The 26904-nt window shown below is 33.4% G+C and overlaps 1 protein-coding gene across 12 annotated transcripts in view; it reads right to left on the bottom strand.

The window, feature by feature from the left end:
• LOC126755508 (heterogeneous nuclear ribonucleoprotein L) overlaps nucleotides 1-26586 on the bottom strand; it is a 309695-nt gene extending 283109 nt beyond the window's left edge. For 9 of the 12 annotated variants that reach the window (XM_050468130.1, XM_050468134.1, XM_050468135.1 and 6 more), the window contains exons 1-2: nucleotides 21124-22678; nucleotides 2977-3753 (exon numbers count right to left, since the gene is read on the bottom strand). In XM_050468130.1, the coding sequence (XP_050324087.1) occupies nucleotides 2977-3117 (141 nt within the window). In that variant the 5' untranslated portion in view covers nucleotides 3118-3753; nucleotides 21124-22678. Of the gene's footprint in view, nucleotides 1-2976; nucleotides 3754-5250; nucleotides 5344-12092; nucleotides 12678-21123; nucleotides 22679-26334 lie in introns of those variants that run through there. The other 3 variants (XM_050468132.1, XM_050468131.1, XM_050468133.1) reach the window with 3 other exon arrangements.
• Nucleotides 26587-26904: the final 318 nt, after the last annotated feature.

The raw sequence follows: 26904 nt of genomic DNA, 5'->3' as shown, positions 1-26904 counted from the left end.
AACCATTGATGGCTTTAATGAATTTTTAGGCGCGTAAAAAGCAAAGTTATTATACCCCAGAGGACCACAAAAAGCACATAAATTCGAATAAAAGCGCAATAAAATTGGAACAAATGACAGACCTCGAAGAGCAAATAGAAAGAAATGAAGAAAAAGAAGAGAAAAGAGGGACATAAGACATAAAGATATATGTATTTACTAACAAACAATGCATACGATTATGTATATACATATTCCTTCAAAAGACAAAGCAAAGTGAAATATCAAATTCAAGGGCTACTCCTCCTTCAGTCTAATATCCGCTAAATGCCACATAATAGCCAAGCCAAGCGAACGCTTATCGCCAGCAAACAGTCTCAGCCCGTTTTTTTTCTGCATGTGTCTAGATGATAACGGAAAATAATAAACCAAAAGGATGTGACTTAGTCGACAGGCGCAAGCGAGGAATAAGTAAAGAAAATCCACTGTCTTTAAGGGCGCAACAAAGTACCGCTATACGCACACAATACACGCCGAACGCCTTTAAGCGTCTTAGACTGACTTGCAATGCCATAGTGCCGCCTTTGACGCGTGGCTACGCATAAGTAAGAACCATAAGCGCCTACACGTATGCTACAAGGAAGTGTTGTTCAGAAGCCGTTGCGTGTAAATATGTCGTGGCAATGCCAGAAAAGCACGCGCTACGCCTACAAACTGCCCACCCAACTACATGTATGCGTACGTGCCTCTATTGCGGCATATCCATAACAAGATGCGGGTCTAAACAACCGCCCATGTGTGGATTAGATGGCATACTGTTAGGCGCGCACACGACATGGATATGTGGCGCTGCCACAAACTGTCAACGAGTGCGCCTAAAGGTATGCTAGACAAGCAAAAAATAGAAAATAAAAATTTAGAAGGAGCAGAGGAAGCAAAAATTAAACGATTGCTCTTCAGCACGACGCGACACGACAACAGCGAACAGTTAACGACATTGAGCGCGCCACCGAACAGCCGTGAGTGAGTGAGTGTGCGTTGGATTTTGAGTGTAAAGCTTTAAGCGAGTAAAATGTTGCCACACTCAGCAGCATCCCTCGCCAGCAAGCAGGCTGTCCGCTGTTGCGACAACTAAAAGTATGCAACAGTCGGTTTTCAACATAGCTTTGTAGCATATATAGAACACGTACACACTCACACATACACACTCATCAGCTAAGAGGCAAAACGTCAAATTAAGAGCATTCGCTAAGACATTAACGAGCACAGAGAAGCACCTACTTGAGTGCTACCATAGCATTGGGCAAGGAATGAAGCCAGACCGCACCGACAGATACATGCTGGCTGTGGCTGTGGCATAAGATAAAGTAAGTATAAAAAGATTATGCTCGTTAGGCGCGTTTAAGTTGAACCGGAGGCATTTACGCTGCGCTGTGCATGCCTATGCGCCTAAAAGTGTGCTATACCATACACAGATTTTTATATATATTGACACACATACATTTGTTTGTAAATATATATGCGTTTTGCTGTGAATTTCGCCATATGCGTTGTTGCTCAGCATAATTTGGCGTATGTTTGTTGTGAGAGCATTGCATACTTGTTGGCGCGCTGGCTTCGAGTGCGCACTAATGCTTACATATATACAGAAAACAATGCATAGCGTGGCGTGTGGCCATTAGTTGGTGATTTTGCAATATTTGAGGGTGCTGCCAGCTTGTTACGAAAATTGTGTTGAACATAAAAATTACGAATATACAAAAAGAAGGATATAATGGTATTTTTAAAATGCTGTGTACATTTTTAGGCGCATTTAGTAAAAAAAAATTTTATCAGACCGTCTATATACCACTATACTTGTTTTAGTTTATTTACTTGACGCAAGCATACATTTAGGCGCAGTTAAACATTACTTGATGATTTTGGAGCGATTGAAGGTGCTACCAGCTTGTTACGAAAATTATGTTAAAAACAGAAATTAAGAAAATGCTAAATTAAAGCATAATGGTATTTTTTATAAACTTGGTATGCTTTCAGGCGCATCTAGTAAAAAAAAATATTTTAATTGAAAAATTGTAGCAACATTTAAACGTTAAACTATACGTATTTATACTACTATTTACTATTTTCATTTTATTTACTTGTAGCAAGCATACATTTAGGCGCAGCTGCTTATCGCTGAAAGTAACACCGCTTGCCAGCTAAATATATGCATGTTTTATTCTAAATGTTATCTTAACTCAGCAGCAATATTTGTTTACCACTAAAAACATTTTTTATCAACAGCTAGTCTGCATTTAGGCGCATTTGCTTATCACAAAATACGATTATTAAGCGCAAATAAAATACTATCTAAACATTATTTTTCATAACGCTAACGCTATCAGCGTTTAGTGTGCGCGCTGCATGTACGAAATTCTCGAACAGCTGAAAATCGATTTTTAACAACCCCTAAAAGCAGGCAATGCATGCCATTATCAGTTGTGGCACAGGAAAACAACTTCACTACGCCAAAAACGCCGGCGTTCGCATGTCGAAAACAGCGAACGGTAAATGTTTGCTATTGTTGTTGGTGATTTGTTGTTGTTTTTGGTAATTGATTGTTGTTGTTGGTAATTTCTTCTTTCTTCTTGATGATTATTTGTTGTTTTTGTTGGCGTTGCGCGTTGACAAACGCCATTTGCCGAAAATTGTCACTATTTGGAGTAGCAATAAGGCGAAAACTCGCAACTATTTGTTGACAACAATAACAAAAAACACACAGCAGCGTAAATGTGCATAGAAATTACAAAAAAATCAAAATCATACGCGAGCAATTATTTGAAAAATATAAAAAAATCATTTCTGCGAAACTTTTCACACTCCAACGAAACTTTTTGCTGCCAGTAAACACCGTTATTTTTTTCCATTCGCTTTTCTTGCCACACTTTTATCACTTACATCTATGTAGAGGTGTTTGTACATATGTATATAAAAATAAATTTTGTCGAAACTTACCCTTGCATGCAGATGTGCATCCGCTTCGCCCGGCTGTTGTACGCCCGTACGTATCTTCTTGTTTTGCGGTCCATCACTTATACCGCCACCACCTCCGCCGCCGCCACCACCGCTGCCATTGCTGGCGCCGTTATATGGCATTGTGGTCGCCGTTGCGAAGTTGATGTCGGTGATGGTTTGTTGGTGAATTATTTTGGCGACGTTTATTGGACCGGGGGGTGAAATAAAGTATTCCAGCGCTACTGCTGAACGCGGTACAACGCGACCGAACAAAAGTTGGAGTTTAGTTGGCGTAGACGCTGCGCGGTGCGGCGCTTAGCAATGGGATTAATTGGCTTTAGCTTGAGCTTTAGCTCTGGCTGACTGACTGGCTGGCTGACGGCCTAAATGCTTGGCTGTCGAGCTTTAGCGCTTTGCTTCCGCTTTTTGCTGGCTCAAGACGCGACTTCTTTATCGCGTTTTTTCGGTTGGTTTTCTTGCGTAGCGTGCACTTATTTTGGCAGCGCTTGCTTTTCGATAATTTCAATAAATATTCCGCACTGAGAATTTTCCACTTTTCCTTATTACACGTTATTTTCAACTACGTTTTGGTGCGTCTTCTTCGTTGTCTGCGTTTTTACATGCAATTTCAGCACTTGGTTCTTCTTGCTTGTGGCGAACTCTTTTGTCGTTGGTATAACAGGTCGGTTGGTATCTGGTATTGGTTTGCTGTTGGCGTTGCTGCTGCTGCTGCTAGTGCCACCTTTGTCTGCTTGCTTGTTTGCTTATACGAATCAGCTGTTTTGCGCAAGTACGGCGATGCCAGGCAGGAGAGAGAGAACGAGCGAAAAAAGAGAGAAAAAACGAAAAATATGTTTATTAGATTTCATTACGGCTTGCTGTTACCATATTATTTTGGTTATTTGGAAATTAAATATAAGAATTGTGAAATAAATATTTAAAGAGTGACTAAAAGCTTATATAGTAGAAACCGAAACCGAAACTGTTATTAATAAAAAAAATTGAAAAAACGTTAACTACGCTTACAACGAAACTAAAATACCCTTTACAGACGCATTTTTTACAGCATAAAGGGTATAAAAAGATGTTTAACTTGATTTTGATCGTTCAGTTTGTATGGCAGCTATATGCTATAGTGGTTCGATCTGCACCATATGTTCGGATATTGTGGTGTTGCCATATGCAATAATATATGCCAAATTTCGTGCAGATATCTTGTCAAATAAAAAAGTTTTCCATACAGAACTTTATTTTGAGGGGTCAATTTGTATGGCAGCTATATGCTATAGTGATCCGATCTGAACAATTTCTTCGGAGATTACTCTACTGTCTTAGATAATAACCCGTGCCAGATTTCATGAAGATATCTCGTCAAAATAGAAAGCTTTCCATACAAGAACTTGATTTCAATCGTTCAGTTTGTATGGCAGCTATCCGCTATAGTAATCCGATCTGAACAATTTCTTCGGAGATTCCATTATTGTCTTAGATAATAATCCATGCCAGATTTCGTGAAGATATCTTGTCAAATAAAAAAGTTTTCCATACAGAACTTTATTTTGAGGCGTCAATTCGTATGGCAGCTATATGCTATAGTAATCCGATCTGAACAATTTCTTCTGAGATTGCTTTATTTTCTTAGATAATAACCCATGGAAGATTTCGTGAAGATATCTCGTCAAATTAGAAAGTTTTCCATACAAGAACTTGATTTTAATCGTTCAGTTTGTATGGCAACTACATGCTATAGTGGTCCGAAGTAAACAATTTGTTGGGAGTATGTAGCGTTATCTTCGATAATAATGTATACCAAATTTTATAAAAATATATAGACAAATAAAAAAGTTGTCCATACAAGAACTTGCTCCTGATCGGCCAGTTTGCATTCCAACTATACTATGTTGGCGGCTTCAGTGAACCAAAGAGTGCAGGTTACAACGAGAAAGTGAATTCCAGAAATAATTCTCAAAGTTATTAGCTGGGAAAGAAGCTAGTTAATGTTACTAAAGCGTAGGATCCCCAAAAAAAAGTTCACTGAGTTGACTACGAGCAACCGATTCTGCTCTTCTTAAGCGCTCTGACAGAGAGAATATAGTGAAAGACCCACATCTAATCGTGGAAACTTCATTTTTGAGCTAGCACTTCGATTTTATGCATTAGAAACCACCAGGAACTCCATAGAGAAACTCTTATAATTCCTTTCGAAGTTTTTTCAAACCAAAAGTTTGCGAAAATTGCAAAGTACCGTGCAATATTTTCAATTATTTTACTCACTTTTATGCACACAACATGTTTGTTTGAATTTTCTGGAACAAATTTTGTAGTTTGTTTTAGATGTTTTATAATTTTTTCGGCACAAAATTTTGTTTTCGAAAGGAAATACTAAAATTTAAAGGAAAAAAAATGTCTTCAACATTTCAAAATAATCGTACTCACTTACGTTTTAGTTGTGGATTACTGCGGATTTGAAATTTTAATAGTTTAAAAATAAAGTGAATTTCGATTATAGTTTTTCAAAACTAAAATTTAGTAGAAACAAAAACTAGTTGCAGTTGAAGTTGAAAAAGTTGCAGAGGTCCCATAAAATGGATTCCGTTTTGATAACGAATCGAAAACAATGCTAAAAATGAGTCAGATCACAGCGAACTCAGGAAATAGATACCGTTGCTGAGTTCACAACGTCGTCTCAATCAATCAACGGATCGATCGAAAATATCTTTAAATATGAGTCACACTTAACTTTCGAGATCACAGATGTCTCAGAAACTGTATTCATCACATAACAAGATAAAAATTACTAGTTGAGTTTGAAGATGAGATCTCAGAGGTCTAAGTATATGGATTCCATTGAAGTTTGAAGATGAGATCTCAGAAATCTAAGAAAGTCGATTCCATTGTGATATCGGATCGAAAACTGTTCTAAAAAGAAGTCAATCTGCAATCGAGACCAGTAGTCTCCATCAGAAAGCAAGCTCAAAACTACTACTTGAGTTTGAATATGAGATCTCAGAGATCTAAGAAAATTCGAATTCGAATCGATCGAATAAAATTCAAAAAATGAGTCAGTCTGCAATTTTCAGATCAAAACGGTCTCAGAAAATAGATTAGATCACAGGTGTTTCAAGAATTTCAAACCCAGTCGCAACTCGGACCTTTTAAATGTGAGTGCTGCTTGACTCTTGAGGTCACAGACGTCTCGGGAACTGTAGTCTGACCCATAAGACAAGAACGAAAAGTACGAGTTTTGTTGAAAAATAAGAACAAAAAAGTCTCTGAACGCACTTAGGCCTATAATATGTTACTTGTGATCCAAACTCTATGTTAGGAGTATGATCCAGAAGATCTTGCCTACAAATCTTAAATTATAGATATTTTTATAGAATTTTTTAAAGATATAAACAGTACCGAATATGCCACAAAGAACCTCGCAGGCACTTCAAAAGTTGTCTAAACATTGCCATACAGATAAGAACCCACAGCGGTGACAATATGTGAGACAAGATTAACTAAGCAACCAGTATAGAATTCCGTGTCTCTGACCACTTTCTCATACAACACACAAGCTTGAATTTTGTGGGTCACAAAGACCCCAAACATGTTGAAACACTCGTCAGCCAAAAGTATGAAAACAAAACGATTATAATTTCTAACAATTTTGAACTTAAAACCTGTGGTCTTTCAAAGCCTTAATAAAGCTACCTTCTTTCAGCTTTCGAACATCCCCGAAACACTCATATTTCGAATTAAATACTGCCAGGTCAAGCACTTCAGCTACACAACTCAAGGTAAAACATCATTGAAGGAACCACTTTAATTTTCTAACGAAAAACTATGCATTTTCCACACACACCTTCGACGCCGACGGAAAACGGCCAAAGGAAAAGCGCTACACAGCAAAATGAAATATGCTTTGAAGCAGTCAGGCAACATTCAAGTGGCCGCACACAGCAAAGCAGACGATAATTACAAAATAAATGAAAGCAAAACATTGCCTAGACGACAAAGCAAAAGCGAAAAGCGCGATGAAAATGCACAAGAGGCAACCAACTAACCGAAGGAGGGCGGGTGGTGCAAACAACAAACCGAAGCAGACGCAGAAACCACCCTTCAACGATGGCCGGAAGGTACACAAGGCGCGGAGCTTACAGCATAAAAGCGGGGGGGATATACCAAACGCACTGAAATAAACTAGTAAAAAGTAATAACTTCAGATAGGCGGAAAATGAGGGAAATGCTACAAAGCAAATAACGCAAAAGTGGAAAAAAGGGGAGAGCGAAAACAAGCACCGTTAACGGGTGGCTGAGGTGAGCGCAAGCAGCTTTTCCATTTAAAGCAGGCAAAAGTGGGTGTAATTTGGAAAAGCGCTGCGTCGCATGAGCAGGTTTTGGCGGGGGTAGTAGTGAAAGCAGCGCGAATAGCGAGACAAACAAGCGACAGAAAAGTGATTAGAAGCGAAGGAGAATGCGAATGCATAGATGGGATTGATGGATGATGGATAGTTGGTTTGTGAGTTCGGGCAAAGAACGGAGTGCAAAATGGGTCTTTGGTATTAACAGACACATATGGTACGCACTCATACATACATACATAACTGTAAGAACTGATAGCAGGATGTGGTGGAGAGGAAGAGAAAAAGCACGAAAGCGTGTTAGGGGAAGACGGGTAACAGTAATAGTTTGTTTGTATGTGTTTTGGGTATGATTATAGGTTAATTCAACAACGTTGATGGTTGGAAGGTTTGAAAAAAATGAAGAAATGCATTGTTGTAACTAAAGCTTAGATGAATGATTGCTTGAAAGAAAGATTGTTTGAATGAGTGATTGCTTGAATGAATGATTGCTTGAATGAATGATGGTTTGAATGTAAGATTGCTGGAATGAATTTTTATTTGAAAACATTCAGCATTTCTCTTAGAGTTCTTGATATTCGACTAAACGACAAACCACATTAACCGGATAGCGCATTATTCGAATAATATTCGGCTTGCAGTATCGGGATTGTCGTAAATCGTCGACTATTCGACGACAACTTATTGTTGTCGTCTAATCGAATAGTATTAATCGCTTAGTACTCAAACGAACGGGTATAAACCGGATATTAGAATAGTCGGTTTTTAAGTTATTCGAATAATTTTAAGAACCCTAGTTTCAATATAAGGTTAACCAACAGTGTGCTTTACAGAACTATTTTCAGTAAGTGTAGACAAATCTACTAAAGATAAGCAGTAAGGTGTGGAAGAATAAACAAAATACACTTTAATAATATCGATAGTTGCATATGGACAACGGTAAATTGGATTTCGTATAAAAGAGAAACGGTGTGTTTCAACAGTGTAGGCGATTTTTTTTTAATTGGAAGGTTAGTGAAATAGTTTTGAATTTTATGTCAAATCATTCGTTTTTGAAAAATTTTATAAATAGTGTTAAATTTTATTGCCTAGAAAAATAATATTTGAATTTCTTGAAGATATATAATCAAATAAAGAAGTTTTCCATACAAGAACTTGATTTTTATCGGTTAGTTTGTATGGCAGCTATATGTTATAGTCGTCGGATCTGAAAAATTTCTTCGAATATTATAACTTTAGCTTAGAGAGTAGTCTATGCCAAACTTTGTCACGTTATCTTAGCAAATAAAAAAGTTTTCCATACAAGAACTTTGATTTGGATGGGTCAGTTTGTATGGCAGCTATAGGTAATAGTGGTCGGATCTGGACCATTTGTGCGAAGCTTGCACCTTTAACTTAGAGAGTAGTCTGTACCGAATTTCGTGCAGATAGCTTGTCAAATAAAAAAGTTTTCCATACAAGGACATGAATTTTTTATTCAGTTTGTATGGCAGCTATATGCTTTGGTGGTCCGATATCAACCATTTTTGTGCAGATTGTACCTTTGCCTTGGACAGTTCTCTTTGCCGAATTTCGTACAGATATTTTGTCAAATAAACAAGTTTTCCAAACAAGATGTTATTTTAGGCGCTCATCTGCTCCAAGTTTCGTAAAGATACAACTTCAAAACAAATAAAAAATTTCAAAGGAAGAACTTGATTTGTATATTCAGAAAGCCAAAATTTTAAACAAATTTCAATAAATCATTTCATTAGACGTTTTTATACCAGTTAAGTTCTAACTATTTCTTTGTAAAATATGCGATTTCAGAATTTTCCATCTTATGATTTTGACTTGACTGTTATTTCTAATACATTTTTTTGGAAACAGTTTCGAAATTTGTTCATAATTTTTTTTTTTTGGGTTTGGGATAATTTTTCACATATTACCGAAATTTCGGCAAAATCTGTTGTACTTGTAAACGCAAGAACTTGTTAATTTGCTTTCCAACCATTGTATTATAGATTTATTAAATTTTCTACAAAAAAAAAAATTTAATATTTTGAAATAAGCTTGAAAATATCAAAAAATGCTAGATTAATTATTTGTAGTCTAATAAAATTGATTTTTATAGTCAAAAAAATTTATTTTTTTAATCAAAAATAATTTGAAAAATTTCTTGATTTTTTTTAAACTAATTATTTTTATTTTCTTCCTTATATTTAAATTTTTTTACTTGAAATTTTTATTTTATTTATTTTTTATAATCTTTTTAAACTTAAATATTTTTTTAATTAAAATTTGTATTTCAATATTTTTAGTTTTCTTATTAAATTTATATATTTTTATTATAATTTATACTTTGTTTAATATTTATCTTGTCTACCGCATTTTTTATTTTAATTTTTTTACAAGTCGGCTATGGCTTTTATCTGATATCATTTATCTTTTAATTAAATTTATTTATTTTAAAATTGTTAATATGTATGTCTGTTTTAGGGAAAAGAGTAAAAATAATAGAAATTAATAATTCTTTATTGTTTGTTTTTAATCATTATTTAAATATTATTTTTTAAACTAAGCAGATAGAAATGTTATTTTAATACATATTTTTTTACATATCATATTTTATATATTCTTTTTGGCTATAACATTTTTTTATTATTTTTAATGTTTTTTCCACTTTTATTAATTTTTTTTATAAAAAATGTACTAAAAATATTTATTATATTTTTTTTATAAAAAAAATTAATATACATGTATAGTTAAATAGCAATAATAAATATTGATTAATTTAAATTTTTTACCATTAAAAATATTTATTAAACTTTTTTTATAAAAAAAAATTAATATTCACATGAATGTATGTACATAGTTAAATACAAATAATAAATATTAATTTACATTTTTTACTATTTTTTCTTTCAAATTATTTGTTATTTTATTTCTTTATTATAATTATTTTGATAAAAGTTCATTTTTGTAATTTGTAGTTTTCATTACTTCATTAGTTTTTTTAGTTTATTATTTATGTTTTTCTTTTTTGTTTTCTGATTGTATTAAAAACATTTATTAAAAATAAATAAATTTACTTTTATTTTATTTTTAAAATTCATAATTGAAATTTATTTATTTAAAAATTAATTATTTGTGTATTTATTTTTGTACTTTTAATATATTTTTTATTTATGTATGAATATTTTATTTATAGTTTATTGCTATAATATTTTTTTTTTAGTTTATGCTTTTTAATGATTTTTTTACATTTTTTTAATATTCAAAAATATTAATAATTATGTATAGTTAAAAACAAGTAATAAATATTTTAAATAATTTAATCAATTTTTTGTTTTATGTATTTGATTAATTTAGATCTGTTAGAACAACTTTTTCAAATTTTTTTGTTTTTTTTATCTGTTTATGATAATTATTTGATATGTATGAATTTTTGTAATTTTTGTATTTTGTTTTTTTTTTCTTATTTTATCAGTTTAATGTAAAATGTTAATGTTGTAATGTTTTTTTTGTTTTTGGTTCCACAACATTTTATTTCAAAATTCTTCCAACATTTCTATCTGCCTATTTTAAATATTTAAAAAATAATATTTAAATAATAATGATTAAAAACAAACAATAAAGAATTATTAATTTCTATTCTTTTTACTCTTTTCCCTTCCAAACTTTTGTGTTGTATGTATTTGCTTATGATTTTGCACCAACTAATGATAATAATAAAAAAATTATAATAAAAAAAATAATAATACAAAAAATAAATATTAATTAAATTATATAAATTATAAAAATATTTAAAAAATATTAAAAATTAAAAAAAAAAATCAGTAATTGATATTTTTTTCAGTTATGTATTCCAAACCTTTTTTGTTTTATTTATTTCTTTATGATTTTTTTCACCAACTAGTAAATTTCTTATTTGACTGTATTAAAAAATAATTAAAAATAATAATAATAATTAAAATAAAATTAATAAAAAATAATAAATATAAATTTCATTATTTTATATTCTTTTTACTATTTTGCCGGCCAAACCTTTTTTTATTATATTTATTTGTTTATGATTTTTTCGCTAATTGGCAAAATGTCTTATTTGGCTGCATTAAAAGATATTAAAAAATATATATATATGAATAAAAATAATCATAAAATAAGCATAAATCTTCATTAATTTATGTTTTTCTGTCATATTTTACTTTTGCAATTTTTAATTTTATTTCAATTTATTTGTTTATGACTTTTTCGCCAATTGGCAACATTTCTCTTTTGACATTTTCGGCATTTTTCGCCATTTTCCTGCAAACGCGAAATTCTGTCTGCACTTTGGGCTGCCACTACAAGAATTTACTTCAGTTTATTTACCACAGTTAACAGTTATAATGCTATAGTTATTATTTATGCACTCTGTTAAAGTATTTTATTGAATATAAGACTTTTTAATTTTCCACGCTTTGCCGCCCCTACGCTCCGCTGCTTAGACGCACGCTCTTCCAACAATTTGTCTCGCCTTTGCGAAGAAGAAAGCAGGCAGCACAAGCACACACACACACATACATATGTATGAGCATAGAAAAATCACAAAATTGTTCCTGCATCTCTTCCGACTTTTATTACTTTCATTGCAAACAACCACTTTTCCGCTTGCCACACTTCTTTAGGCATGCCACACAGACGCTTTGCGGCCGCAATTAACACAAAAAGTAAATTTAAGAAAATTTTGCTGCATTTTTTGGCAATACGTTTGCCCTGTTACACAAAAAAACGCTAAATACTCACTTTTGGTTTGAAACGAAAATTTTTGTTTTGGCGAATTCGCGTTGACGTTCGCTTTGGCTTTTGTGCGAAAACTGAATTTTTTTCGACTAAAAAGACGGAAAACTGCTGAGCTGAAGCGTACTAGATATTTTTTGTATTATTTTGCTGTAATTCAAATTGAATTGAATTTCAGTTTTAGACAGCGACGCAACTTTCAAGGCCTGCTGAGTTGACGTTGAGATATGTTTTTTGTTTTTTTTTTTTGGAATTTTTGAAATTAATTTTGTTTAATTTTTGGCTCAAATTGCAAACTTTCCGCTTGGTAATGATTATTTGCACACGTTTGATGATTTTTTTTTTGGTTTTTGGGTATTATTTTTTTGACAAAAAGCTACTTGACCACGCACGCTTTGTTACAAGCTCACGTATGCTTTTTCACGGTATTCTTTTCGCTTATTACTTTTTGCACTGCTTCCGGAATTGCGTTGCGCTCTAATATGTTTAGAAAGAACTCTTTTTTTTTAGTTGACTGTTGATGAATTTTTGGCGTGAACGAAATTTGCTGCTCGACAATTACGTCTGCTTGACGGCGTTGCTGACACTTTTCTGGACGGTGGTCTCCACTTTTCCGAAATGCACAGCCTGCCGACAAGCGAAAAGGGCAAACAGTCGACGGCGCTGCCAGCGCAGCGTCAACGAACATCGTAAGCATACCAACTGTGCTGTGCTTGTTGTTCTTGTGCAGGTGAAGCATGCGCAGTAAAAGCGCACAGTAACAACAGCAGGCATTGCGGCAGTCGAGCAAGCGAAGTTAGCTGAAGCGAACAACCCTCAAATGCAGCTGAGTGTGTGTGCGGCAAGTGTCGGTTGGGGGTGTGCAGCAGAGCGCGCGTGCGAGCGGAGTGTAAGCAGTTGTGGGAGTTGTCAGCGCGCGCGTGTGTGTGTGCGTGCGCTTGACTTTTAAGGAAGTTGCAATGAGAGCGCGCACTATGCGCACAGCAGTGACTAGCGTTATCACTGCCGTTGTGACACAAGACACGAAGCAGATAGTGAGCATTGCGTGGGAGAGCAGAGCTTTTCCCATGTTGTTACTGACAAGCAAAGCAATACTTTTTAGGGTTGCACTGAGCAATGTTGCTGTTAGGAAAATTGTCAACAAGCCGACTGCAAGAGGGTGGCTTTTGTGTTGTTTGGGCAATTGTATATGCACGCGCTTGCGATTTATCTCCACGCAACTCAAACTGCCGAAGCGCGCTATGCCGATAAGCGCGCTTAACGTACATGCACTGCTTAGTGCGTAGCGCGCACTCACAGACAAACACACACAGTCTCGCAAGCGCTTCGCTCGCCGCTTGGAAACGAATTCCTCTTTCACCTTTTTGCCGATAAGCGAACGTATGTAGTTTTGCATACTTCCTACAAATCGTCATTTTCCGCTTCCACCTGCGTCGCTTCTTTTCGCTTCCTTTCCTGTCGTTTGCTTTCTTTCTGCGCTTGCTGCCCCTGCGTTGTTACCCCTGCCGCTGCTCGTTTGTAACAGCGCTGCTTGCTGTTACTCGTATAGCTTCGTTTGCAGCGCTAAGGGAGCGCTTAGTGCGTAAGCGCGAGAGCGCAAACTATGCTAAGAGCACTCAAGAGCAACTTTTGTGAAATTTTCGGTTTCTTGTTGGTTTTGTGTTGAATTCTTTTGCAAACGCGTTTATCAAACTGCCGCCTGTGGTATGCCGTTGGCGTTGGCGTTACTGATTATGCGAGGGTTAATTAATTTACACGACGTAGCTATGATTTTACAAAAGTGGTGAAATGCTGCGAAGGTAAATAATTCATTTCTTTTTACTTCTTCTTCTTCTTTCAGTGTATAGCATGAATTTAACCCTTATATGTATGTATGTTTGATCTTATTGTAGCTAATGACATTAGTATTATCACATTTTCTAACCTAACTTTTGGTACAAGAACATAATAATAGAAAATGGGGTTTAATTTTGGCTATAAATTGTGGGACGAGTGCTTGAATCTGTCTAGTAGGACATAGAAGTCCATTTGGTATGGCATGAGTATGAGCCTATTCCCGTTATATACGAAGTGAGGTTCGCTTATATATTACTAAAGCATTTTTTTTTCCAAGAACCTCAAAGAAGGACTTGACTTTGCCCATAGAAGAAAAAATATTCGGTCTTAACTTTTGTTATTAGTCGGTTTTCAAAAGGAAAAATTCACGGATTTGATTTAACCAGATGAAAGTAGAAAAGTCAATCAGCTCAGGCATTTCCACTGATTCAAGGGTTACCAAAGTTGTCAACACTCGAACTATATCAGTCATCTTTTGTAAAGAATGTGTCTCGCGAGCTTAGCTCAACATAATACTGAGCGGACTATTCGCAACACCATTGCCCATCTTGAAACCCAGCATTCATTATTAGATAATTTTCGACCGAATTGACCACGTCCAGCACGCAGTAAAGAAAAAACAGCAGCCGTAGCCACGAAGGCCGTGGAGAGTCGATTCGGCGCCGTTCGCAGCAGCTCGGACTGACGTATGGAACGACTTGGCGCACTTTACTTCGAGATCTCGCATTGAAAGCGTACAAAATATGGGCTTTTGAAAAGTTCCAAGATGATTCGACGTCTTCGAGCCAAATTTCATTCTGCGATGTGGTCCCTTTCTAGCTCAATGGGTATATTAATAAGCAAATTTGCTGCATTTGGGACGTAGAGCAACATGAAAATACTCCAGATAAAATAACGGCTTGGCGTGGTTTGTGAGCCGATGGAATAATTGGTCCATATTTCTTCAAAACTTAACCGTTGAGAACGTAACTGTCAATAGCGACCGTTATCGCGCCATGATAACCGATTATTTGATGCCTAAAATTGAAGCTCGTGATCTCGGCAACATTTGGTTTCAACAAGACGGCGCCACCTCACACACATCGCATCAATCAGTGGATTTATTGAGAAAACACTTCGGTGAGTAAATAATTTCTCATTTTGGACCCGTCAATTGGTCGTGTGATATCACACAGTTAGTTTTTTTTTCCTGTGCGAATATGTAAAGTCTAAAATCTATGTGGACAAAACCGCTTCGATTCAGACCTTGAAGCAAAACAAGACGCATGTCATTCGCCAGTTACTAGTCGAAATGCTCGAACGAGTCATCGAAAATTTGACTCAACGAATGGAACATTGAGACGTAGCCGCGGCCAACATTTGAAAGAGATAATATTCAAAAAAATAAATGCCGAAGAATGTTCTTTCGAATGATAATAAACATTCCCAATTAAATTTGAAGTTTCTGTTTTTTTTCTTAAGGCCGAGGTTCCCTCTTTTTAAGGGAACCTCAAAAAGGATTACCGTTTAGAACCGATATCCTGCCTCTGAAGATCAGAACTTGTAAGTTACAAAGCCATTACAGCAATTATTGGATGTTTATAACGTCTTTTTTTAGGCATAGCAGCCATAATGAAAGTTATAGAGACTACAAAGTCCACAAGGTCGTCTATTTACTTTACTTTTACTTTTTCCCCGGTGAGAAACAGAAAATCTCTTTTGAGTAGATCCAGAAATAATTTAGATTGCTTAATGCTGAAGACCAGGATGCTAAAGCGCTGACGAACTCTAGCAAGATGCTGGCGAACTCAGACAGAAGTAATTGGAGAATTTAATTGCAGCAAGTGAAGACCTGTCCGAGTTCTTGAGCTGATGATCACCATCATGACACGTTTGACTGAAAAATACAATAGTTCGTGACGTGATAAATGAAAGAAGTGGAAGATCTTCTTTACATTTACTACGAAAGTTTGACAGTTCGGTTCGTTTGTAACGTCTATGGTTCTTATATAGCAATATACGAGTCGTTCTGACCAAGTTTACTCAGTTAATATTAGAATTCCAAGTATCCAATCGTTTAAATATGCCTCCGAATTCAAGATTTGTTAACTAGTGCTCTGAAATAAGAAAATATAGCCAGCCTCATCTGTACTTAACACTTTTACAAAGTTTTTACGCTAGCAATATGTGAAACCAACTGGGGCATTGCGAGTCATGTATTCTCTTGTAGAAGTTAGCAAAATGTCTAAGACACACTTCAATCTCTCGTTCAACATAGAAATACATGTAAGGTAACGAGCCTACTAAGAACCGAGATTGCTAGCTCCAACTTTACATAGTTTTCTAAAGAAGTTAGCCAACCGAAAACCGCACTACTGTAGCAACCTTGGTTGAGAGGGTCTGAAATCTGTAGCACTGAGACTATAAGCAACTTCCAATTTCAGTCAATATTTCAATGCTTTTTCTTTATTCCTAACCTAACTTTTGACTCGAAATCTTGAAACTGTAAAAAAACTATGAGAGCACTATAGGTTACAGTTATAATACTCGTCTGGAAAATTATACTTTCGAGTCTCTAAGCATTTTACTAAACCAAAATCAAGTTCAGTCTACTAAAAAAAAACGATTCACGTGCTCTTTTAACGACCAGAAGCTGATAAAACTGCAATAAAATTGCAAACTTTATTTTCCTGCCTTCAGACAGACAACAATACGCTTTGTGTAGACCACTGTATATATGTACATATGTAAGCACTAAAAGTATGTAAATATGCACTTAGATGAGACATTTGGTCATTACACTGTGCGCCGACGGCAAGAAGACTGGTTCGACAACAATTATTCGCGACTGTAAATAATAGAAAAACTAGTTTTTCCAAGCAAGCGCAGCCGGTGGGACGAGTGGAGAGTTATTTGCGAAGCTTTAAAGTGTATTTTCTAGATTTATACATACTCAGTAAACATGTAAGTGGTGCTCAATTTTTGTACAGAACGCAGGCAGTACAAAGGTAGAGGCTTAGAGCAGGGTGAAAATGGGATGAGATGTTAAATTGGTCTTTAAATAAACAGAGTGGAGGGTTGTGGTGAAAAAAATGGTAAGAAAATATTTTAAGTGAATTTAAAATGACTTCAGTTGGCATTGTAGATTTTGAAAATAGAATATATTTTTGAGGAACTAAAATATGCAGAAAATTTAGATAGATTTTATATAAAAAATACAAATGCTAAGAAGGGGTAATTGTTTTTAAGACAGAAAATATTTTTTTTAGAAAGAAATTAACCAATTTAAGAACTAGAAATTTTTATAACTTTTTTTCGACAGAAATATATTTTTTTAGAAACAAATACTAACCAATTGCTAAGAACGGCTAGAACTTTAATTTTTACTAACTTTTGTTCGACAGAAATATATTTTTTTAGAAACAAATACTAACCAATTGCTAAGAACGGCTAGAACTTTAATTTTTACTAACTTTTGTTCGACAGAAAAATATTTTTTCTAACAAAATTAGTGAAATTGTTTATATAAAGACTCTTAAATATGAGTTTTCTCAGCTTTCTCCTCAACACAAGCAATTATATGCGTCATCTAACTCGTAAAATTTAAAGCTTATACAAAAATAAATTATTTACAAAGATATACATATGTATATATGCTTCTATATACTTTTGTAAGAACATAAAAGCTTGTCAGTAAACATTTTATTTAACCTTCGTCCTCTAACAATAAATGACAGCAGCAAAAAAAGTGATTTAGAAAGTCTGTGAGGTTGCGTTGCAGCACAGCAGGGATGCTTTTATCTATGGTGAATGAATGTACTAAATAAATACAAACATACATACATTTATGTATAGTAAATACAGCAGTAGTATAAAGAAATTATATTGTACTTGAGAGGGTTGTAAAATAAATTGTTTTTCTTCCAGAAGTGGGTGGTGCGTAACAGTTAAAGTCAGTATGGTGGAAAATATTTCAAGTGCAGTAAAAAACTTTTTTGGAAAAACAAAGGAGTTTACAGTGAAATTTCACACTACGAACAGTCCTCATAGCCGGTCATCTGCCATAACCGGACAAATTTTATGAACAAAACTTGAAGTTCCTATACGCGGACAGTACTCATTACCAAACATCTCCCATAACTCGACAAATTTCATGAATGCAAGATTTTCATTAATATTATCATACAAAAACAATTCCTAATGCCGGACATGAATATGTTCCAATGACCGCAAAAGGAGACTATTTTGGCAATATTTCATTCAAATTATCTGTGGTAAATGGACAAGATTTGTTATAATTAAAATATCAAGAAAATTGTGTAAAATTTATTTATCATCGGTTCGTACTGCTTTCGAAAAGAGGCTGGTGACACCGTTACTGTCAATGGATAGCGCTACAGATCGACGACAATCAAATTTTTATAGCCGCAATTGGAAGAAGTTGAGCTTGACAACATCTGGTTCCAACAAGACGGTGCTACGTGCCACATAGCACGTGCAACAACAGAATTATTGTGAGAACAGTTTAGAGATACGATTATTTCAAGAAATTTTAACATTGAATGACCTAAAAGAAGTTCTGATTTAAGAACATTAGACTACTTCTTGTGGGGTTATTTGTAGTCATTGGTCTTTAGCAAAAAACCAGAGTCTTTTCAAGCTTTAGAAATCAGTATTGTACATGCTATTCATGACATACGACTTGATTTAGTGGAAAAAGTAATAGAAAATTGGGTTCATCGAACTCATTACTGCAAAAGAAGTCGTGGAGGCCACTTGACTGACGTTGTATGCAGAGCGTAATTGTATCGATTGTGCTTCACAATAACTGAAGAACATTTAAATTTTCTAAACAAATAGTGTTTTTTTGTTTGAAAAGGAATCATAATCACATTTGTTGGGAAACCCTGTAGTTGCCATTCAAACAAATCGTTTAAAAACAAGATAAAGATATTTTTATACCGTTTTATGATATTAAAGGTGTGCCTGTGAAAGGTATTATATCTTGCAGCAGAAGTTAATGTTTTTTTTTTATTGTATTCTTTTATTGTTTTATTTTTATCATTTATTTCATTATTACTTATTTTATTATTATTATTATTTTCTTTCTTGTTTAAAAAGAAATTGATTTGCATTTTTCTTTGGCCATTACTGTTACTTGTTATTATTATTTTTTTTATTTCTTTGTTATTATTATTTTTTTTTATTTCTTTATTATTATTATTTTTGTTTTGATTATTTATTTTTGTCGTTTTTGCTTTCAATTTTGTTTTGTAGCACGATCACAAGCATTTATTTTTAATTTAATTTAATTATTTAAATAAAACATGTTTAATCCACATTTCACTTATTATTGCACTTTCATATAATTTCGTCAAACTATTTTTAATATAGTTTATTGTATTTAAAATATTATTTTTATCCGTATTATTTTTTCTTCATTTGCAATAAATCCTGCTTTTCTATTTTAATATTTATTATATATTAATTTTAGGTTAATAAATTATTACTTTTATTTAATACTCTGTAGGTACTATATTTTTTATTTAAATTATTACTCTCTAAATTACTATTATGTAGCTATTTTATTTTTTTTCACTTGTTGTTCCAGTTTTTTTAAATTTCTTCATATTATTTTTATAATACTATATACATACATATGTATGTATTAATTTTTTTATTTTTAGGCGTGTTATTTTTCTTCATATATATTAATTTTAGGTTATTGAATTATTACTAAATTAAAATTATATTACATATTATTTATTAAACTATTTAATTATTTTCGTTGCATTGCTTCATATTTATTTTTACTGTCTTAATCTTTTTTTAGCTTCATAAATTAATATTATTTTTCGATAATATTTTTAATTTTGCTATTTTTATATTATATTATATATAAAAAATAATTTTATATATTTTAATAATTTACTTAGATTATTAAATCATAACTATTTACTAAGATGATAAAAAAAATAATTATTTTTTATTTATTTTTACATATTCTATTTTATTAGTTTATTCGTATAATTTTTTTTTTCATTTAATAGTATATTAATTATAGGTTATTAAATTACTACTATTTTTATTTATATTTTTTTTTTGTTAATTTTAGTTGTATTGCTTCATATTTTATTTTTTCTCTTTTATTTTTTTTACTTTATAAATTAATATTATTTTTCGATCATAATTTTACTTTTGCTATTTTTATATTATATTATATATAAAAAAAATAATTATATTTTAATAATTTACTTAGATTATTAAATCATAACTATTTACTAAGATGATAAAAAAATAATTATTTTTTATTTATTTTTACATTTTCTATTTTATTATTTTATTCGTATAATTTTTTTCATTTAATAGTATATTAATTATAGGTTATTAAAAACTACTATTTTTATTTAGTTTTTTTTTTTTGTTAATTTTAGTTGTATTGCTTCATATTTAATTTTTTCTCTTTTATTTTTTTTTACTTTATAAATTAATATTATTTTTCCACAATATTTATTTTATTCTTATTTTTATTATTATAATATATTAGTTTTAGATTAATTATAATTATATTTTTATTTCTTATTACTTATTATACTATTTTAAATTTAATTTGTGTTTATTTTATATATTATTCATTCTTTCTTAATTTATTTTTAATATTTATAATTACAATTTTATATTTTAATTTTATTTGTTTTACAAAAACTGCAATTTTTATAATTTTTACTATTAACAGAAATTTAATTCTAAACAGAATTTTTGTTGTAAAAACCGTGTAATTATAATTTTAAAATTTTTTTATATCAAATATTTTGATTTTTAATACATATTTTGCATATTTGAATAGTTATGTAAGTTCCATTTTATTATTTTCATTTATTATTATTTTATTTTAATTTTTTTTATATTTTCTTACATTTTTACTTTATTATATACTTACATACATATGTATACATGTGTTACATACAAAAGGGTATATTTTTTATTTTGTATATTTAAAAAATTGTATTTAAAATATATTTTTTTATTGCATTTTTTCACTTTTTATTTTTATTTAAAATTTTCATGATTTTCTTAGCGCCATGAAGTAACAACCCGAGCACATACAGATGTATGTACATATGTACATATGTATTTCATACATACACATCAGTACATATGTAAATACTTATGTTTCTACTTAGTTGCAAGTGAAGTTGTTAATGTGTTATAATTCAATTACCGTTCAAAGCACGTCTTCCTCAACTGTCGCCGCTGCTGCGCTTGGCTCCTAGCTGCTGGCTTTTGGCTGGCTGCTGCTGCACCTTTACGTTCTTGCACTTTCACTTTGCCGACGGACGGGCGTCAGTTTTTAATTTATATGTATATTTGCTTTACACGCCGACTTCTTAGCTGATTGATTAGCGTGTTTAGCGTAAATACACCAAAACACAGGTAACAACAACTACACTTACGCGCTTAGGCTTTGAGCTCGACCGAAAACACAACTTCAAGTTTGCAGGCTACAACGATGACTGCAAGTTTTGCTGCAGTTTTTCATGCAATTTTTCAATCCTTATTTTTGTTTTGTTTTTTTTTTCGAAAAACAGTTTTCGCTTTCTGCGCTACAAACACAAACGCGATTATTTGCAAACTTCGGCTTACAAACACACACGTATGCACGAAGTAAGCGCGCTAACACACATATACACACACACCGACGTATAAATTGGTACGAGGAGGCTGAGGAGGCGGATATTTAATTTCAATTTTGTTGTTGTTGGTTGTTGCCGTTGATGCTGCTGCTGGAGCGGCGATTTTACTTTCTTCTTTGCTTTTTTGATAAGAATTTCGTGCTTTAATGCATAAAACACGCTTTAAGCAAGGAAAACTTTGATTTTTTTTTATAATTTTCACTTTGATTTAGCGAATTTGAAAAACGATTTGCGATTTTGACTTTGTATTCACACACTTTTTCGACTTTTCCACAATTTTGCACAGAATTTGTAGATTTTCTGCTTTCGTACTGCACTTTTGGCGTGTCTGTGTGTGTTATTGTTGTTGTTTCTCAGCTAGTTTTTCTGGGTTTGCTTTTTACAAATGTTTTGTGTTTGTATGTACATATGCAAGTGTATGGCTGTGTGTGTTTTATTATATTTAAATTTTTTTAAAGTTTTAAAGTTTTTGTTAGTCGCTTTGTATATAATACAGATGTCTTTGTATGTGTGTGTGTATAACTATGTGTATCTACTTAAGTTTATATAGATAAGTATGTGTCTCTACACTGTTGCTAGTTGTTGTTGTTATTATTGTTATTTGTTGTAATTGTTTCTTACTGCTGTTAGTGGTGGTTCAAGTGTTTGGTGGTGTTTTTTTAATGCTTCCTTGCAGCTTTTTTGCCAGCTTGCAGCTCTTTACTGCGAAATTTGTTGTAATTTTATTTTACTTTTTTATTTTTTACTTTGGAATTTGCTTCTTCTACTCAAATGCCTTTGCTGCACTTGTTGTTGCACTTGCTTTTTTAGCTTGCTAGCTGCCTTCGCTGGCTGACTGCTGCAACAATCGCCACTTTTGCCACAATGCAAATTTCTTTACTTTTTTTAATCGCACAAATTTAATTGCTTGCCGCTCTTCGTATTGATTTTCAATGCTTTTTGCAATTACAATTTCACAATTTTACAACTTTACAGCACACAAAAATTTAGTGAATTTTTTTTCGGTTGATCGGTATGTAGTTGGTTTTGGTAGTTTAGACCCGCTCAGCACCTCCGATTCGCTTCAAAGTACAATTCGTACTAAAAAATTGGCCCCAAATGTGAAAAAGAGAAAATTCATTTCGCCAACACGAAGCAGGCGCAGCGCAGCGCAGTCCGTACGTTGTACGCCAAAAAGGCGCACAGCGGCAGCAACCAGTAGCAGGCAGCGATGACGGTGTTGGGGCTGCGCACGGTGGGTTGTAGGCGAACAATCTTAGTTTAAAAATATTTTGCACAATATTTTTAGGTAAAGTTTGGATGAAATGGAAATATTTTTATTATATACTGTGAAATTCTTATTTTTTCAAATAGGCAAGTATATTAATTTTGGTATACAAACCTACACAATAAATATACCGTGAATGTTAATTTAACTTATTAATTATTTTATAAGATAGTACATGTAATATATTTATATTCATAATTTGTCCCAAAATTGTAATTAAAAATTGTTAAAATAACCTCAGAACCTCGTTTTTATCGGGTTTTTTATATGCATACAAAATTTATCGGTTCTTTATTTGAAACGTACTTTTTAAGTATATTTATGTTTTTTCTTCATAAAACATGACTTCCAAAGCTGGAATAGTTGCTGGCTTATTTCTGTAGACATACTTTTTTAAAGGCGTTAAATTGATCTTGGTGGCCAACTTACGGGTCCATTTCTTGAGATGAATTGTTCTCCGTATTTTTTCAACCGTATTTTTCAAAGATGCTGTTGGACGCAACGTTACGGTGAATGGCGATCGCTATCGTTCGATGCTAACAAACTTTTTGTTGCCAAAAATGGAAGAACTGAACTTGGTTGACATGTGGTTTCAACAAGATGGCGCTACATGCCACACAGCTCGCGATTCTAATGAAATATTTAAACTTTGGCCACCAAGATCATGCGATTTAACGCCTTTAGACTATTTTTCTAAAACAGAAATAAGCCAGCAACTATTCCAGCTTTGGAAGACAACATTTCCGAAGAAATTCGGGCTATTCCGGCCGAAATGCTCGAAAAAGACGCAGCCGCGGTCAACATTTAAATGAAATTATCTTCAAAAAGTAAATGTTGAAAATCTAACGTTTCAAATAAAGAACGATGACATTTTGCAAATTATTCAAAAACGTTTTCGAATGAAATATTTAAACTTTTTGAGAAAACGTCTTATTAGAAAGTTATGGAAGATGTTAAAATGGGAAAAAACAGAATTATTCCCTCATTTCCATTCTGAAAGAAGTGTTCAACGGCAACACACAAGTTCTTGAGGCACTCTCCAAGAACTTTGGAGTGCGGAATTGGAGATTGTCCTGCTTAGTCTTACTTAGAAGTAGTGACGTTTCCAAAAATGTCTTGTATAAATTTCTTACTTGTCTTTTACTTCTAAACAAGCATTCAAGGCAACCCAAAGCCGCTTGGAGAATTTAAGGTAAATGTTAAGGAAATTAAAAAAAAAAAAATTATAAAAACTTATAATTTAAAAATATTTCCTGGAGTGTAATTGATGTCTTAGTTATTGTAGATAATGCGACGTGTAGGTTTCTAGTTTCTAATTAGTCTAATTTATATTCAAGACAACAATCAACATATGTTCACAGAATCTTATTGGACTCTTAAAGATTGGTTATGCTTAGATTTTGAGAAAAAAATAGTTCGTAATTTGAAAATGGTTGATCAGAAAGTGAGGAATATATTATATTTAGCTTAGAGCATAAACATTTATTTAAATTCTAAGTGAAGCGAAAAAAGTTTTTTTCAAGGGGTTCACGGCTTCGAAAAATGGATTTTTAAAGGTTTATCATCTTTAACATCTCTGGAATATTGTCCTTAATACTCAAGTTAATTCGAGTAATAGTTTTGGAGAAACGGCCTTATAAAGTTGTGCGCTCGTGGTCAGGTGTATATGTTAGGTTAGGTTAGATGGATGAATGGAAAAGGATATGTTCTTTGTGAAGCTATAGAAAAGAAGAAATCCTCTGTTATCTCATTATTATTATATTCATAATGTATATCATTATTATTATATCCAGTTATCTCATAATTATTATATCCAGTTTGTTGGGATGTCTGAAGCTATGCGCTACCGAGTGTTTAAGGCTTAACCTGCCAAACGCGGGACAGTCAAGAAGGAAGTGTTGAGTTGTTTCCACCTCATCTTCTTCCATACAGCTGCTGCAGATGGCGTCTGGTAAAATTCCTAGCCTTAGAGCAAGAACGTCAAAAGGGCAATGGCCTGTTAAAAGTTCAAGGCTGGTATCGCCACCAGCTTTCTAAGTGAATGGTCACTTTTCTGAAGGAGGCTGCATTCCGAAGCAGTAAATCTACTGCTACCTTTCTATTTCTGGCGAGCAACTCAACCGATCTTAGAGAAATTTTACAATTGAAATTTAAGTCTTCGAGTTAAAAAGGTGAAGAACAAAGGACTTTTTCAATTACAACTATTAAATAGAGAAAAACATGGTGTAATTTTCATCAGAATTTAAAATTTTCACTTTTTTGTCTTCTTCCACTACGTGTAGACGTATTTTTTCTTTTTCTTTTGTAAAATTCAGTAAGAAGTTCTATCGTCAACGAGAAATGTCGTCGTTAAAGGCGAGTTTTGTATATTTACTTTTGGAAATTCCGCAAAATCTTGCAAAATTTGTATTTTTTAAAATATTAAAAATTTTAATAAAAATTAAATTTTTTATAAGAAAAAAAAAATCGATATTAATTCAATTTTTTTACTTGAGAAAATCATGTTACAGCCTTCTAAAGTGTAGCCGCTCAGTTTAATCAGCAGCAACAGTTTAACTTTGATGGAGCCGATTGATTCTTTATTTTCTTAACTTTCAATATTTTTGCCCACTTTTTTCTAAAATAGCGCCACAGTACAATGCCTACAGCCGGGCTGGGGGAGGCACATACACTTTACGCTTACGTTGCGAGTACAACACAGCCATTGCCGATTGTAATTGTTTTTGCTTTGCCTGCAATTGAAAATTGTATCCATAGTGGCCGAGTGGCGAGCGCGTTGTTGCCGCAGCAACTCGTCTGCTCACGCCGAACAAACGCAAACATACATACATATATGCATATATGGCTTGCAAAGTATAAGCAAGCAGCAGCAGCAGCGCCAATAACAATGCTAACAACAAAAGCAACAGTGAAACGCGACAGCAATAACGCAATTCGTGTAAGTACACGAGCAATTGCAGACATCGTACCTTAGCTGTATGTAATACGCTTGGAGCGCACCGCCGGATGGGAGTGCAAGCAGACAGCTTACCAACATATACATAAGCACATATACATATATATAACATAGAGATAATATGAGCATGTAACTGCTGAGCGGAGAGGTCGCTGCTGAGATGAATTCGCCGCGCGCATGAAAAGCCAGAAAGAGCGACCCAAACGCGCAGCTGAGCGGGGAAGCGCTGTGATATAAGGTGTGCATGTGTTAGCGTCGCCGCTCAAGGGGAAGAGAGCAGCGACAGCGACAGATATGTAGCAAAAACACAAACAACAAACGAATTACAATTTTCAAGCGTTGCAAAAATGAAAAACTCACAAAAACGAATAACAAATATTGCAACATTTCGTTGCTTCCAAAAACCATTGTTTTTGTAATAAATGCAACAAAAATGGTGTCCATGCATTATAAATACACATTTACAATGGCACTTGTGTCGAGTAATAAACATATTCACTAAGAAAACGCTCATACCTCAATGAAACGCCCGTCCAGATGCCGGCCTACAAGTGTTTTTTGTTTTTGTTTCTGTTTTTATTATTATTCACCGAGTATATACTCCGCCTACGAGACAATTTGTATGCGCACAAGTATTATTTACGATTTTCTTTTATTGCTTTTTCTGTTTATCGAATGCACAAAGCTAAACTACTCGCAATGGGAAACGACGAAACGCGGCGCTGCAGGTTGATTTCACGAAAAATAATTACAATGTACACTGTCCAATTGTGACTGACTTCCGAGTCGTTGGTACGCGAGTGTTTTGGCTAGCGTTTGCTTGATTTTGGCTTTTTTCTTTGCACTCTGCGGCGAATATATCTGCACATAGGTGTTGGCGTGTGTGTGCTGCTATGTTTGTACAACAACTACATGCGTACGTTTGTATAGTGTGGCGGAGCAAGCGTGGCTGATTGAACGGTAAATTCATGACGTTTCATAAACCACAAGGCAGCATACGCTCAGCCAGAGCGCCGGTAAGGCAGAGCGCAGCGGCAAGTGTGAGAGCGCGAGAGTGAGCGACGCTGCGCGTTTGAGTTGTGTTTG

The sequence above is a fragment of the Bactrocera neohumeralis genome, chromosome 4, assembly GCF_024586455.1.
Source record: "Bactrocera neohumeralis isolate Rockhampton chromosome 4, APGP_CSIRO_Bneo_wtdbg2-racon-allhic-juicebox.fasta_v2, whole genome shotgun sequence".
Taxonomy (NCBI): domain Eukaryota; kingdom Metazoa; phylum Arthropoda; class Insecta; order Diptera; family Tephritidae; genus Bactrocera; species Bactrocera neohumeralis.
This window is presented reverse-complemented; position numbering and strand designations above follow the sequence as displayed.